The sequence below is a fragment of the Merops nubicus genome, unplaced genomic scaffold (genome assembly GCF_000691845.1).
Source record: "Merops nubicus isolate BGI_N331 unplaced genomic scaffold, ASM69184v1 scaffold8759, whole genome shotgun sequence".
Lineage (NCBI taxonomy): Eukaryota > Metazoa > Chordata > Aves > Coraciiformes > Meropidae > Merops > Merops nubicus.
Genome location: NW_008631642.1, coordinates 7,324 through 22,630, shown reverse-complemented (window position 1 = coordinate 22,630; position 15,307 = coordinate 7,324). Strand labels below are relative to the sequence as shown.

The following is a 15,307-nucleotide window of genomic DNA, read 5'->3' as shown; positions in this document are numbered from 1 at the left end:
GAATGGTGAAGTAAAGAGGGGAAAGGGTGATAGCTCCCACCACGGGTCCAAGGCGTCCCTGTGGTCCCAGGTCCAGGCAGCATCCCGTTGGTCCTGCTGATTGTCATGCTCCTCAGTGGGGAAACCTTCCCTCTTTGGTTGCTATGAAGCCATCTTTTATGCTGGGTGATGCCCCTTGCTCTTCTCCTGTCCCATGGCCTCCTGCCAATCTCCACCTTCCTCCTGCCAATCTTTGCCATCTCAAGTGAGGCTCCCACGCATGCCCAGGGAGGAGTGTCCAAGGTGTGGTCAGCCTTAGGGCTTTTGGCCAGGAGGTGTGTTTTCATATCCTAATAATATTATAATGAGCAAAGTTCACCCAAAGTTCATGTTTTCTTCATCATTGCTGGGAGAGCAGCAGTGATCAATCTTCCTGGGCAGCAGCTCTGTGGTTTGTCCTGGCAGCTCTGACTGCCCTGGGTCTGGGGACCAGCACAGCACACCTCGTACCACACCACTCTCCATCCTGGGGCTCTGCACCTCTGTGTCCACAGGAACCACTTTCCATCCCAGGGATCACCAGCTGCCTCCTGTAGGCTGCTGCAGACTCCTGTCAAGACATTAGCCTGAGTTTCAGGGCACCTGATTGTCCAAGTTCCTCATGATGAGGGTGAGACAATATTCCTCTTCTGCCCAACTCTCACACCCTTGGAGCATCCCTCCCCTGGGGTTTGGCTGTGAGCACCGTGCCCAGCACTGCCTGATCTCTGCTCTTAGCCACTCCTGGCTGGGGTGGTGGGTCCCTTGGTGCCTCCCTGCCAGCATGTGGGGCTGCCCCTCAGGTGACATCCCAAACTGGTGTGCTTCTTGGAGTAGAGGCTAATGAAGAGGGGAGAGTCTTGGGGGAGGGTGTTGGTTTTTTGAGCAAGCAGCTTTCTTCTTTTCTGTTACTTCTATCCCTTCCTCTCCCTCCAAAGGAGGAGAAATAGCTTAGCTGGCAAAAAAGGGATGAGACAAAGGAACATAGGAAAAAAGACAGTGGAAGGAATGCTTTAATTGAGAAGGAGAGGGGGGCAGGGGGAGAGCTAAGAAACAGATGTGGCTGGCTTTACTTCAAGGCAGTTTCATGCATTTCAAGTTCTTGGCCACTAGCTAAAATGATGGTGGTTAATTGCCTTTAAATAGAGTGGAGAAACCCAGCCCTAACCCTCCTCTTTCTACCCAGCTCAAGTAGTTTTCCTGTCTGAGTGGGGAAGAAGCTGCCGGTGTCTCAGGATTTCAGATTTATGACTACAGTTTCTTTTTAATCTTCAATTATTGAGCAACTGCTTTAAGCACATGAATTTTACAGAGGTAAGCACGAGTTCTATGCAGATTTCTCAAATTCTAATATCTGCTTTTTTCCCTCCTGCAGACATAGGGCTGGGCAGTGACTCTGTATGTGCACGTCCCTCATCCCATCGGATAAAGTCTTTCGATTCTCTGGGATCCCAATCTTTACACAGTAGATCTTCAAAACTCTTTCAGGGACAGTATCGGAGTTTGGTAAGTTCTAGAAGCAGTGAAACATGCTGCAGTGTGGGGTTTTTGGGGGTGTTTTAACCAATAGTGTAGCAAAATAACTGTTGCCTCTTTAACCTCTGTATTTCCAGCCTGTGATGTTCTATTTTTGCAGCTTTTCTTGAGATATTCCACAGATTTCTGTGAACTGATATTTTTTCCTGGCTTACCACTCCATGTTGTCTGCATGCACAGGATTTTCCTGGATTTATTTCTCACTTTTCAGTGTAAGGACTTGCATTTCCAAAGGCAAAAATCTCATTTTCTCCATGTCTCTGAGTTTAGGGATGATGATTGAAGGCTATTCAAGCTTCAGCAAAGGCAGTATTTTTAATGTTGGTAGTTACTCCTGTTTTGTGTTACATTTCAAGGTGAATCCTTCAGGTGACTGAGTGGTGTGGGCAGTTGTTTAACAGTACAGCTGAAATCAGGATGGATTACTCTATTGCAGCTAATTGTGATGAAAGGTGCTTTGAGTGACTAAAAGATTTGTAAGGATGGTTCAGATCCCTACTCTAACCTGATTTTTCCATGCTTGAAGGAGGCTGTTCTGAACTATGTGGAGATTGCTACATGAAACAGTGCTCTGCTTGAGATTTCTTAGGGGTGGTTTGATGTCTGTTCTCTGGTAGCAGAGCCCGTGCAAGTCCTTGCCCTAGGCCACTAATTCCAGCTCCTACTCTGCTGTTCACAAGCCACTCAGTTTTGCTGATGACACTTTGTGGGTCTTGCTGTGGGCTGGATGACTGAAGTAATCAGTTTTATATCTTTATATCACTTTGGTGATCTGAGCAGCTCTGCAGAAGTTGCAGAGAGGTGCAAGGAGGAGGGAAACAGAGCTAGTGGCCAAACCCTGGAAATTCTTGGTCTGGTTTTGCTGCTGTAGATGATCAGTTTGGAACTGTTCTCACCAAATTTGTACTCGGTTTCCTCTACTGGAGAGCCATCCTGGCAGAGTCAGGGGACTGTAGTTGATGTTGCTGTGCAGTGTCACTGCTTATTTTGTGGCTGTTTACTGAGGCAAAACGTTGTCTCCTGTTGAGTGGTCATAGCAGATGAAAGCACATCATGTACAAGCAGGGGACTAAGGCAGAGGCACTTGTTTGGAAATGTGCTGATCTGGTTGTTGAACATTGTCATCTTGGGGCTTTCTGCATGTTTTTAAAGCTGTTTGCTCTCATTTTCTTACAGTTTCTCAGCCCCTAAAATTCTAGTTGTTAAATTGAGTTGTGATACAATAACATGATGGGTATGAATTAAGCTGATGTGATAAGGTCCCAGTGACATTATGCAGGACATCTTTTTTAATCCACCTAATTAGACAACATGTAGGTGAAATTCTGCTGCTTGGACAGATGACTAGGGCTGCTTACAGTCATTTTCTCACTAAGTTAATTTTTTAGTGATCCATGTATTGATCCTTCTGATAGAGACAGAATTTGTGGTCCTGTTCTTTCAGATCCAGCACAACGGGTTATATTTGGATTATTTAAAGGAGTTCCAAGTATTCAGGATTTTTTAGCATAAAAGTTTTAGCATAAAAGATTTTTTTAGCATAAAAACTGCATAACTGTGTTGTAGGTTTTTTGGAAGAACTCTGTCCTTCTCCATCAGCAAGCCTTGGAGAGTTGCACTCTTGTGTGTGGAACTTTCCAGCCTCATTTTCTCACTAAGTTAATTTTTTAGTGATCCATGTATTGATCCTTCTGATAGAGACAGAATTTGTGGTCCTGTTCTTTCAGATCCAGCACAACGGGTTATATTTGGATTATTTAAAGGAGTTCCAAGCATTCAGAATTTTTTAGCATAAAAGTTTTAGCATAAAAGATTTTTTTAGCATAAAAACTGCATAACTTTGTTGTAGATTTTTTTTGGAAGAACTCTGTCCTTCTCCATCAGCAAGCCTTGGAGAGTTGCACTCTTGTGTGTGGAACTTTCCAGCCTGAGCTGTTACTAGGGGGGAAAGAAGGGTTTTAAACTGCAAATTCTTTTTTTAGATCTGGAACTAAATTAAACCCAGCTCAATTCCACCCTCCTCCAAGCCCAAAAAGTTTGAGGATAAAACTAATGTAAAGCTGTTGTTGGCAAAGGCAGTTTCAATTTATGTTATAAATAGAAAATAGAGTTGGATTCTTTGGGGGAGTCAGGATTAGTCTCATTTTGGCTCTGTTTACCCCCTTTTGATTTGAAGAGGCTGTATGAAGACAATATGCTCCCTGGACTGATAGAAATCCATAGATTGACAAAGACAAATACTCAAAAGGGTAAATCATCCCTTGGAAATGCTTAGATTAAAAATTCATGGAGAGGATTGTGTGGAGGGGAGGATGTTTCCATTTTATGGGTATTTGGGGTTTGTTCATGGAATAATTGTTCCTCTGTAACATGTTTTTTTTTATCCTTTGTGTTCTGACTTGCTAGGACATGACAGATAACAGCAACCATCAGTTGGTGGTGAGAGCAAAATTTAATTTTCAACAGACCAATGAAGATGAACTTTCTTTTTCAAAAGGAGATATCATTCATGTTACACGAGTGGAAGAAGGAGGCTGGTGGGAAGGAACTCTGAATGGCAAAACAGGCTGGTTTCCAAGCAACTATGTAAGAGAAATAAAATCCAATGGTGAGTTCTGAAGGGGGAGTGTGTTGGCACAGATCCCTGTGTTGGGCAGAGGTTGGCTGATTCATCAGAACTTGTCATGCCTTTTTTTTTTTATGCTTGATTGTATTTACTGAACTTCATTCATAGCCATCATTAATGCTCAGGGACTCCCCCACTGCAGTGAGCTGTATGGGGTGCTCTAGGATTTCTGAGTTAACAGTGAGCATGCAGGAAACTCCACTAGTCTCTCTGCTTCTCTGTCTGTGTCACAGTCCAGCTGCTCCAACTTCCTTGGTCTGAATTCCTGGATTGTTGGATTTTGGCTTCGATGCTGATGTACTTTGAAATGGTGCTTTGGGGTTAAATAGTGAGAGATTACCTGGAGATCCCTTTAAAAACAACAAAACCAGAAAGCAAAGCAAAGCAAACCAAAAATCTCTAAACAAAGCAAACAACTGCAGGATAAATCCCCAGTTGTACCAAAATCTCCTAAAAGTTAGAGACAGTTTTTGAAAAATAATTTGTGCTTTTTCTTCATTGTTCATGTGCCTTCAGCTTTTCTTTATACAGGCTCCACTCTCCCACTGAAGTTTTGGGTTGAACTTCACTCAGGGAAAGTGCCTTCTGTAACTGTCATCTTCAGGAAGGACTCAGAACTAACACTGATTTTTTAATCCACTATGAGGATTAAAGCTCCATTTTTAAACTTCTCCTTTCTCCAGTTGCATCCTCATATTTTCCTCCTTGATTTGCTGTCTACAGTCATGATTTTGCAAAATCCTGGAGTCTTAGATCTGTAACTTGATGATCATTTGCAACTAGATCTTCTTAGGCATAGTCACACTGTGAGATTCAGCTTTAATGTTCTTCAGAGGTATCTCAGATGTGGCTTATCCTGAAAAACAATTCCTGAAGCCTGGGGTTTTTCCTGTCTGTAGTGTTGTAGCAGTCTTTCAGCTGGGATGAATGTCTTGTCCCATTGCTTTTAATTTAAGGACATTGCTCCAAAGGTCTTGTTGGGGTTTCATCTGCTTGGATCTCTTCTGACTTGAGACTGGAACGTGGGTCAGCAGTTAGGCTCCAGTTAGGAAACAGCCTTTAACAGCCAACATAGGAGAACAGAAAGTTGCCAGTGACTGAAATTGAGGTTGTTCCTGGTTTTTTTTTTTTTAAGAACACTTGGGTGAAGTGGCTGTTTTATAACTGAAAAGCCAGCAGGCTGTGGGGCTGAGGTTAGTACCAAGTGCAGTTTGATCATTACAGGTCCATGCAACCTTGTCTGGTTCCTGGGGGCTGAGATGAGTTGCTGCCAGCCCCTGCTTTCACTTCTGCCCCTCAGAGAAGTTCTCCTAAGCTCTTCCTTTCCCTCCTCTGTGTATAGACATGTTTGTTCCCTGTGCTACTTGCTCCTTCTGGCTTCTGCAAGACTTCTTGGAGCACTCTCCATGTGCTCAGTTTCTTCTGTGGCAGGGAACATTTGCCTGTGCTTTTCTCTTTCTCAGGGATTTGAGTTCATGGGTTTTTCTGTGCATTTACTCACTATAACAAAGTTAAAGTGGCTGACCTGTGGCTCTCTAGATTTCTCTGCTCTCCTGCTTTTTAAACACAACTACTCTATTTGACATTTTTCTGGTATTTTATAGAACCTCCCATGTCCTTTATGGTTTCAGAGATGGCTATAACTAGTTCTTGTACTGCCACATCAGCACAGCAGGTACTGTTTAGTTTATCAAAACACTATTTTTAACCTAGTTTTATGCCTTTATAGATGTGTTTGTGTTGTCTGAAGGTGACCTTTTTGTAATGAGGATGAGGAAGGTTGGTAGAAGGAATCATGGCAGACTAAGAGCTGCTTGATGTCTAATTCCTCTCTGCTGAGTTGTAGGTCAGCTTTGCCCCTTCATCTATGTATGTGGAATGTTTTGTTGCTACTACCTTATGTCCACAGCAGTTGTATTTCAGCTGGTTACCTGACTTTTTCTGGTTACTTTTGCTGCTTCTTGTGTGGTTGAAGTCACTGTAGTATTTGTGATGCTTGATCGTGGCAATTTGTGTGGACTTTCCCTGTTTTTCCTTTGAGATGCCCCTAGTTTTTAAAGGACTTATTCTTGTGAGCCTTTTTGCCCTTACATTGTCACTAGTGGGACTCAGTTTTTCACCCATATTTTTAAGTTGGTGTTTTCCCCCCTGTTCTGCTCCCTTCTGTATCACAAGACATTGCCCCTGCAATCTGGACTTGCTTCCTTCTGCTGTCCTTGGTGAAACAACTCTTGTGCAGAGAGCTCTGAGGTGACCTGAATGGTTCTGGTGGATGTTCATGAGAAGTTTCATCAAGGTTATGCATAAGGTTGACAATCTCTGTTGCATTTCTGTGCCCTTGCTCTTTTTTTCCTGTTCTTCATTAGACTGGTTGACATTTCTTTCACTGTCCATTTTTTTTGACTTCCTGGCAACTTTAACATTTTCCTAATTCAGAAATATTTCAAGTGTTGCCTTTATTTCCTGATGTATTGTATAACTAGTAGAACTTGCTGTCTTGCAAGCTCAGATTAAAAATGTGGTTTCTGTCAGGGTTACAATGAATTGATTTTAAAAAGATCAGGGCAGGATTGTTAAAATTCTTGCTCTTGATTAAGGTCTATTCATGAACAAGATGTTCATCCTGGGCATGTAACTGGTTTTCAGAGTACTCTGTAAAATGTTCTGATATTGACAGTATGCTTCCATCCTTTTTTCTATCAAGTGTGGTTGAAAATACTGGAATTAGTTAGAAATTCAGTACAGGCAACACTGTTTATCATTTTTTATGAGATGTTATTTAGGGAGCTCCTGGGAAATGGTGGGTTTGATTAAACAAATCCCTCCAGTCTGCTGGAACCTGACTTTGGCAAACTCTGTAACACCAGAAAAGTTCTATATGCATGTGTGGGTTTGTTTTAATTCTCATGAAATTCATTGGCATTAGATCTTTAGATCAATGGATTTTTGTTCTAAATTAAAAATCCTCTTATGTCAGATAACTGTGTATTTGTCATCTTAGCTTGTACAATTAGTTATTCAAGTTAATTATTCAATGAGGGGAGCTGTCAATGGCTGTAGACAGATGCTGAGATGATGGAGCAGAGCACAGCATTCAGTTTTCTTAAGCTGGAAAATAACTCTGTATTTTGGAGGAAATTGGTTGAGAGGTAAAATGGGATTTATTTTCCTTTGGACTCTGTTTATTATTTCTTCCTCCATAACCCTGATCTTCAAGGAGGGTTTGTCTGAAATTATGGTGCTTCTATCTATCTGTTAAGTTTGAGTGTAAAAAATATATAGTAGTAGTTTCTTTTCAGGTATGTGTCTGCACTAAGGACCAGAAAGAATGTCCATGTCTCTCTCTTCCTCCCTCCCTGTGCACATGTTTTCATTTCCCTTTTTAAACCCTGTAACATCTTGCCTTTTTAATAACCTTCTTTGATCACCAGTCAGGAAGCACTTTGAAATGAGAGGACTTTATTTCCATCCTGCCATACCGTGACACGTGGCAGAGGGTAAAAGATTTATACTGTGTAAACTTGGTAGATACTTCACAGTGTGGCTGTACTGAGTTTGTTGGGTTTATTTTTTGTGTTTTGGGATTTTTTTTTTCCCTTTACATGAAAAGGGGCAGAGAGAGGTGAAGGGTCCTTCACCCAGCCACCAAGGAAAGCCCACTAAGAGTGCCAGTTTTCCTCTCCTGGGGCATGTCCACTTGGAGTATTTTGTTGTCAAGTGTTACTCTGCAGGCACAAACCCAAAAGAGGTTGGGACTTGAGTTCTACCAGGGAAGAAGCAGAAACATTGGTGGACTTCACTGATAGGAACCATGTAGCTTTTGGTGTCCCTGTTGGTGCATCTTTCCTCCTGTCCTGTAGGATGGATTGGTTCAAACTGGGTCCTTGCAGCTAGATGACACCACAGCCCACTAAGAGCAGAAGCAAGTGGTGATGTCCCTGCAGCAGCAGGGTTGAAATGCTTCAGTGAAGCATGTCCTGGAGGAGGCTGTTGCATCAAAATTAGTGTGACAAAGTGGAGACAGGGCAGAAGAGGTAGGAGAGGGTGTGAGGATGGTAAGTAATTTGAAGGCAAATAAAAGAAATACTTGCATGCAAATAAAAATAGAACGAAAGAAAACATTGGGAAGGATTGAGTAAATTGTCCTTTTACAGCCCCAAACAGGTAGATGTTTGTAAAGGTGTTTTAAAGATGTTTTTAACTTCATCTTAGAGAGTTCATGGCATCTTATGTACTACTTAGATAGAGGTTACTTGAAGCAGCTCCTTTAAGTTTTGGTTCTACTGAGAATAATTATTTGCTGGAAGAATAATGTGAAGAATCTGTGCCAGCTTTGCTCTCTACCCAAAGATGATCTGTTCAATAAACTGTTATCTGGTTTATCACTAGCCACTTCAAAGCATTATCAAGTGTAGCTGAGATCTGTTGAATTTAATGCTTTGATCAGGAAAGGAACTGGTAACTTACCTCTTGATTCCAGTCATCAGCTGGCTGCAGTCTCTCCCAGCACTTGAGGAGATGCTTGTTTGCTTTGCATTTGATGGTATATATGGTATGTGTGTGTTGGTGGTATTTTCAGGGTTAATGTAATGGATTTACACTGTGACTAGGAGAAAAGTAGAAGGGGAGAGACTTCTGTCTGGGAAAACTTGGTGTCTGGCTGAGTTTGCTCTCTTCCAAGACTTTGAGAAGACAGCTGATGTGCTGGGGAGGGGGCAAGGTGCCAGGGGTCTGCTGACATTTCAGAGCCCTTTGCACTGGAAGACCTGTGTGTGTTCCCAGTATGCTGAATGGGAGTGACACCTCCTTGAAATGTTCAATACTTCTGCTATAGATTTGCCAAAATACTTTAATCCTCTCTGCTGAAGGAGGATAAATAACACTTATCTTTGTTTATGCTAAGAAAGTAACATCTTACATGCACAATCAGGATTGTCTTTTGTGTAATACGTTGTGCAATGAGCTAATTGGAACAAGACTGTTTCTTATTCCTGCTTTTGAAGCAAGGCACTGCTTGAAGGCAGAATACCAGACATGAAAGACAGCTGGGCTGATTTGCTGTGTCTAATTCTGTGTTTCTACAATAGAAGTGGCTTTTAGAGTTTAAAAGCTGAATGTTAATTATGGCAGTTCGGGCCAGGCAGAATGATTTGTGTGTGATATTGTTTGTGCCCTGTTTTGAATCTGAATTTGATCATCTCTTTGATGGATAACTGAATCAGCTGGTAATAAAAATGTCTACATCAACTCTGTAGAAAATCTCACACTTTCTTAGCAGCTTAGGAGTAAAAAATTAGGGGAAGAGATGCATTTTTACACCCTTTAGAGATAAAAAGTAGCTGGAAGAAGAGTCAAATTTATATGACCAGCCAGCTTTCTCCAGATTAACAAGGATCAGCCATCTGTAATATGATAAAAATCAGTGACAAGTAGCCACCTTTTTCTTTAAATAACTCTGATTTCTTCTTTCATGATTTTTTTTGGCACATGATTAATAAGCCTTTAGGTATTAGGGAACTTGAAAGTCACTATAAATTGTGTGATGAGTCAAAAAGCTTCCCCAGAGAATGAAAGCAAATCACTTGGTTTGTGTAAACCACATGACTCTCAGCATTCAGTACAAAATAAACTGTAATTGGCCCACGAATAAGAAGCATTCTGTACCAATATATAAATGAGGAGCTGTACATCTGACATGGATTTAGGTGACCACAAATCTGCTTGGGTTCTAAGGGGTGGGAGGAGTCTTGTCTCTGGGAATGACTGGGCTTGTACAGCAGAGCACATAGATCACTGCAGGGCTGCTGCCTGAGCATCAGTTGCCCCAGCTGAAAACTGCTGGGGCTGGAGGGTTCTGAGCTCTCAGAGCTGACTTGGGGGGGCAATAGGGGGTATTAACCAAAAGGATTTGACTGCCCTCTCTCAACGTGGTAAGGAGAAATGTTCTTGCCCATGTTTGGCAGTTTTAAGACCATATTTTATTTTTAGAATAGATTCTTTTGAGGGCAGTTCCAGTGTTATACAGAGGAAGTCCCCTGAAACATAGCAGCACTGGTGGGTTTTTGGGGCCTGAGCTGCTCCACACTTTCAGCTGAAGCCTCATTTATTTATTACTTTGATGGACTCTGTTCTCCAGTTTTCTCAAGTGTTGTTATTTTTGTCTTCACTGATAGTAAAAGATAATTAGTTTTAAAAGGTGATTTTCTGGAGTAGGCATCTGGTAAGTCACTCTACTACTTGTGCAGTGTTTTGATTTTCTATTTCAACCAGACTGAGTGTGGTGTCCCACCTCTGGTATATTGATTTAGTTGCACACTTAAAGCAAAAGAGGTATTAAGGCTCTCACTGAGGCTAGAGTTTCATTCACTGTGAACATATGAGCTACTGTGATTCTTTCCCAGTAATTTCAAGCCCAAGTTTGAAGTGAAACACTCTCTTCAGTGTCTGAGGATGAATATTTGAAAGCAGTTTGTTTGACCTCTAGTGTTGAGCTGTGAAATTGCACTCCACTGACCCCACAATCTCTTACCTTTCAGAAAAACCTGTCTCCCCAAAATCAGGGACGTTGAAGAGTCCCCCCAAAGGCTTTGATACGTCTGCAATTAACAAAAGCTATTACAATGTGGTGAGTGATCCTTTTTTTCTCTGCCAGCTGTTGTGTACAGGATGTCATTGAACTAAATGCTTTTATCTCCACAAAAAAATTGGGCAGCCTTGTCAGAGCCCTGGTGCCCAAATGAGCTTTTAGTGAGTTCTCATCTAAACATCCTTATTATTTAATAGAATGATCATACAGATTCCTAAGCATGATGTAAAGTTATAGTCTAAGTGAATCATAGGCATTTATGTAACATCTTATGCTCATTTTATTTGCTAGTTATTAATTGCCTTCTTCTACCCATCCCCAAACACACATTCTTCCCCAGTCTTTATGAATTAGTGAAATTCTGCTGTCTTAAAATGATTTACAATATTTGTCCTTTTTGTTGAACAAGACATTGAACGTTTTGAAATAGTTTGCCTCCTTTGTATCCATGCTCATCAACTCAACTATTAATATTCATGCTTATCAAGTCAATAATTAACATTGGGAACCTCTCTCTGACACCAGTGGATCATTGCAGAGCAAAAGCAGCGTGGCCAGAGTCAGCCTGTACCAGATTAAGGATCCCTGGGGGTGCCTACTCAGACCTCTTCAGAAACACACCAGTCTTTAAAAGTGGTGGTGTGACCATTTTGGGAATCCTTTATTTGCTACCAGCAGATACACCAGGAAGCAAAAAGCATCTTACTGTTTTTGTTCACCACTGCTCCCTGCTGGTGTCAGATCAAACCACAAGGTCTCCCTGAGGTTTTCCACAAGGAAAACCATAATTTTCCTTTTTACTGTTGTTTTTTTACTGTATCTATAGTCTTTTTTTTTTTTCCCCCCCCCCAAAGTTGCTCCAGTGTGCAGTGGCAAATATGTCATCTGTTTTTTTTTTTGGTGTTGAAACCTGTTTGTCATCCAAGAAAACTGAAGTGAGTGCAGAGGAGAGGGTTTAGTTCTTCCACTAGGCAGAAGACTGCCAAGTTCCATCTTTGGTGTTGAAACCTGTTTGTCATCCAAGAAAACTGAAGTGAGTGCAGAGGAGAGGGTTTAGTTCCTCCACTAGGCAGAAGATTGCTCTTATTTCAGTTCCATCTATTTTGATGTTGAATTTTTAATTAAAATAGACTGTTCTCTTGAATACCAGCCCTTTAGATTTAGGGGGGGTTATGTGTTGGTGTGTTTGTTCTTTTTTTTAAGGCAGTGGTAAATACATGCCTCATATTTAATCTTCTGATTTCCCTGCTGAGATCTTAGTAGGATGAAAAGTAAGAGTTGTGGCTGTTTAATTTGGGGCTTCACTAGAAATTCAATTTGACTGCGACCAAAACAAATTGAGTCTTGTGGTTGCATATTTTACTTTGTAAACCAGGCTGGTTTGGGGGATGATAGTGCACTTCAGTGAAAAGAAGAGAAAATAAATGCTTGAATTGGCCTAAACCATAGTTAAGTTTAAGGCCAAACAACTTTGAAATACCACCTTTGACTTGTGTGTTTTTTATCACTGTTCCTGGATAGCCTGTTACCATAATCATGGAGACTCCAGCTGCTATGTACTTTGTGAAACACATAAAACACCCTTCCTCCCCTTTTTTTTTTAATTCAAGCCCACCATTTTATTCTTTAAAGAATGAGAGGCTGTGCTGCAAGTAAAACTTCAAGTAAAACTTCACTGCTGGGCTTAACCTAAATGAGACTAGCTGGCTTCTGGGTTTTCTTGAAAAATACTGAGGGCTTCAATGGCAATAGAAGCATAAAATATTGATTTTTTTATAATTATTAAATAAGTAATGATTTTTTACAGGTAGATAAGACAAACAGCAAACCCATTCACTGAAGTGAAAGCAGTTTAACCTGTGAGTGAAGTTGTTCTGTCTTAATACATAAGCTGCAGACATGAGACTTCCCTGTGTTAAAGTCTTATCAGTCTCTCCTGATAACAAAGATGAGCCCCTACTAAGGTAAAAACAGAACAGCTCCAAATAAACCTCTAGCAACTGAGAGCTGAAAGGATGTAGCTCGAATGAGGAGTGTTAAAACCTGTGTTAAAGGCTCTCTGGATGACCAAGCATGATTTGAGGCTGGTACTTTGGGGGTGCTTGCTGGTTTTAAGTTGTGGCTATCTTCCACCATGTGTGTGCTGAGATCTTGTGACCCTGCTGCTGGTTTATTACTATTTTTCTGGGGGAAGGGTTTGTGCAGGTGCAGGCAACACCTCTGGGTAAATTTGTCAGACTGGGGACAAAATCAAAGGGCAATTCGGAGGAAGCTCAGGAGGTGGTAGGAGAGGCTCAGCTCCTCTCCTGCTGTGGGAGAAGGGCTGGGAGAGGCTAAGGGAAGGGTGATGAATGTAAAGAGCAGACTGCTTTCACTGCTTCCTCTGTTCTTCACCCCCTTGTAAACATGTTCTTCATTTTTGTGGATTCACAGAGCTCAGTTGAAGTCCAGAACACAAATCACAGACCATCTAGTGTCCTTTATTAGCTGCACCTTGCACTGAGTGTTCTTGAGAAGACCCAGCACATTTGCTTGACTCTTAAAATTTGCCTGCTGTGCAAACTTTGTGTCTGAAATAAAATGAGATTATCTCAATTTAGATGACTGTTGCCTTGAGATTAAGTAGCTGTTCTAAAAGCAGGTAAAGAAACAGGCAAATTTCTCCATGGTGTGAGTGTTTGGGTGACCTCATTTTTCATGTGAGTGTTTGAGAAGTGGTAGAGAATAAGCACTCCTGTTGAGGCCACACTTTTGAAGTTGGCTGAAGAGTTTGTGTTTACTAAAGCTCATAAAAGTTTTTGAGGGGCACTTGAGATATGGGTATACTTGTATGGTGCTTCACATTGCCCCTCTCAAGGGCCTGTTTTATGGGGTTCACCTCTCAGAGTCTCAGGAACCAGGAAAATCAGACCTTGATCACCATTTTGCTGAAGTATGTGATATTCCAGTTGAGTGCTATAAAATGGGAATGTGCCCCAGGATCATGGTCAAGCATAGCTGTGAAATCTGCCTTTTCTCCCTCTGGTTTAGAAGGTGATTGGCTCCATGTAGGTCATTTTAAATCCATTTTTGGGTGGTAGTTTGTGCCTAGGGGACACAGCTGAGGTTTTGTGTGACAGAACTGTTAACCATGCTTGAATTTTCCATGCTGTGTGATTGAGGGAGCTGGTGCTGTATGAGCTCAGTTGTCTGTGCCTGCCATTCATCACTGCAAAAGCTGCCACTTCAATGCTGCTCTTATCTGTGCTAATATTGTGGTGGAGTTGTGGAAACAAGGTCCTGGAGGTCTCATGGGGTCTTGCAGCAGCCAGAACGTGCAGAAAGCAGGAAAGGGAAGAAAGGTGATTATTAGAACCCGCGGGCAAGATGTGGATGTGAGGAATTTAAGGGGGCTCTGGTGCCAAAACACTGAGTTGCAATCCTGACTGCTTATCTCTTCAAAGCACAGCCTGAGCATTTAATCCTCAGCTTCTCAGGGAGGGAGGTAAGTTCAGCTGGAAGGATGTGAGATTTCACAGAACTGAGGTTTTAGAGCTATGTAAGCAAGATTATTTTTATTAAAAGGTAGTCAAAGAATGTTGTATGCAATGGAAACTGTACTTGGGGGAAAAAAAAGGAAAGAGATTTAACATGTTTGGGGATTGTTTAAAACTGTATATCTAAAGTATTGTGTAACACTGAACTGCTAGAATAACACAGCAGTGTAAGTGTATCTAGGACTCTGCACAGGTTTTGTAACAGTTTTACTTAGAGTTGGATTTATTTGCCTTTTTCCAGTAATTTATCAGGTTGCTAATTCTAGTTTTTAAGTTAGGGTTTAGTTAGATAGGGTTTTTTTTTCCATTCTTATTTTTTCCTGTCTCTTAAGTCTTTTTCCTCCAGTTTCATATTGTCTGTATAGCAAAGAATATACACAAATAAAGATGCAAACCAGCCCAGTAAAATAATGGAGTGTTGTCCAACATGAAGCTAGTTTTATTTTAAGCTTTTCAGAGGGCTGTTTGTAGCAGAGAATGGAAATACTCTTTGGGAAAGCAGAGCAGTGGTGCTGCCTTTCAAGATGTCCAGCAAATTTATTGATTTTTATCTTTGGCTGTTTTTTAATGCTGGTCAGTGCTTCATCAGGACACTGTGCTTCTGTCCTGGGCTTGCAGTCTCCTTTTCCCTAGTAATGGCTGTGTAAGGACTTTGGGCTGGGAAGGCTTTTGTAGGAAAAGCCATATTGGAAAAGATTGGTCCTGCACTTAGTTTTAAACCTCATGAATCCCAAGTGCTTTTATATTTCCTTTTTAACAATTGACTTTTTAATGGGTGTAAGAGAATATGGGGTTTAATTAGTGCTATGATCAATGATATTTCTTTTTTCCCCTGTGGTGTTAAGTGGTCAAGAACCCCTTAGTTTTTTCACAGTTTGTGTGCCCATGTTAGACTTTAAGCTGTAGTTAGTAGCCTGTGACATTCTTCTGTCATAGTATTTAGCAGAGAATGGAGACATTTTAATCTTCAGTTCAGGATTCAGATTTCCAACAAAAGAATGAACT

General features: G+C 41.3%; 1 protein-coding gene across 1 annotated transcript in view; it reads left to right on the top strand.

Moving 5' to 3' along the window:
- Window positions 1-15,307, top strand: part of LOC103779993 (rho guanine nucleotide exchange factor 7-like) — a 20,338-nt gene that overhangs the window by 3,239 nt on the left and 1,792 nt on the right. Inside the window, exons 2-4 of the mRNA XM_008947640.1 lie at window positions 1,394-1,524; window positions 3,961-4,162; window positions 10,717-10,805. Of these exons, the coding sequence (XP_008945888.1) occupies window positions 1,394-1,524; window positions 3,961-4,162; window positions 10,717-10,805 (422 nt within the window). The remainder of the gene's footprint in view (window positions 1-1,393; window positions 1,525-3,960; window positions 4,163-10,716; window positions 10,806-15,307) is intronic.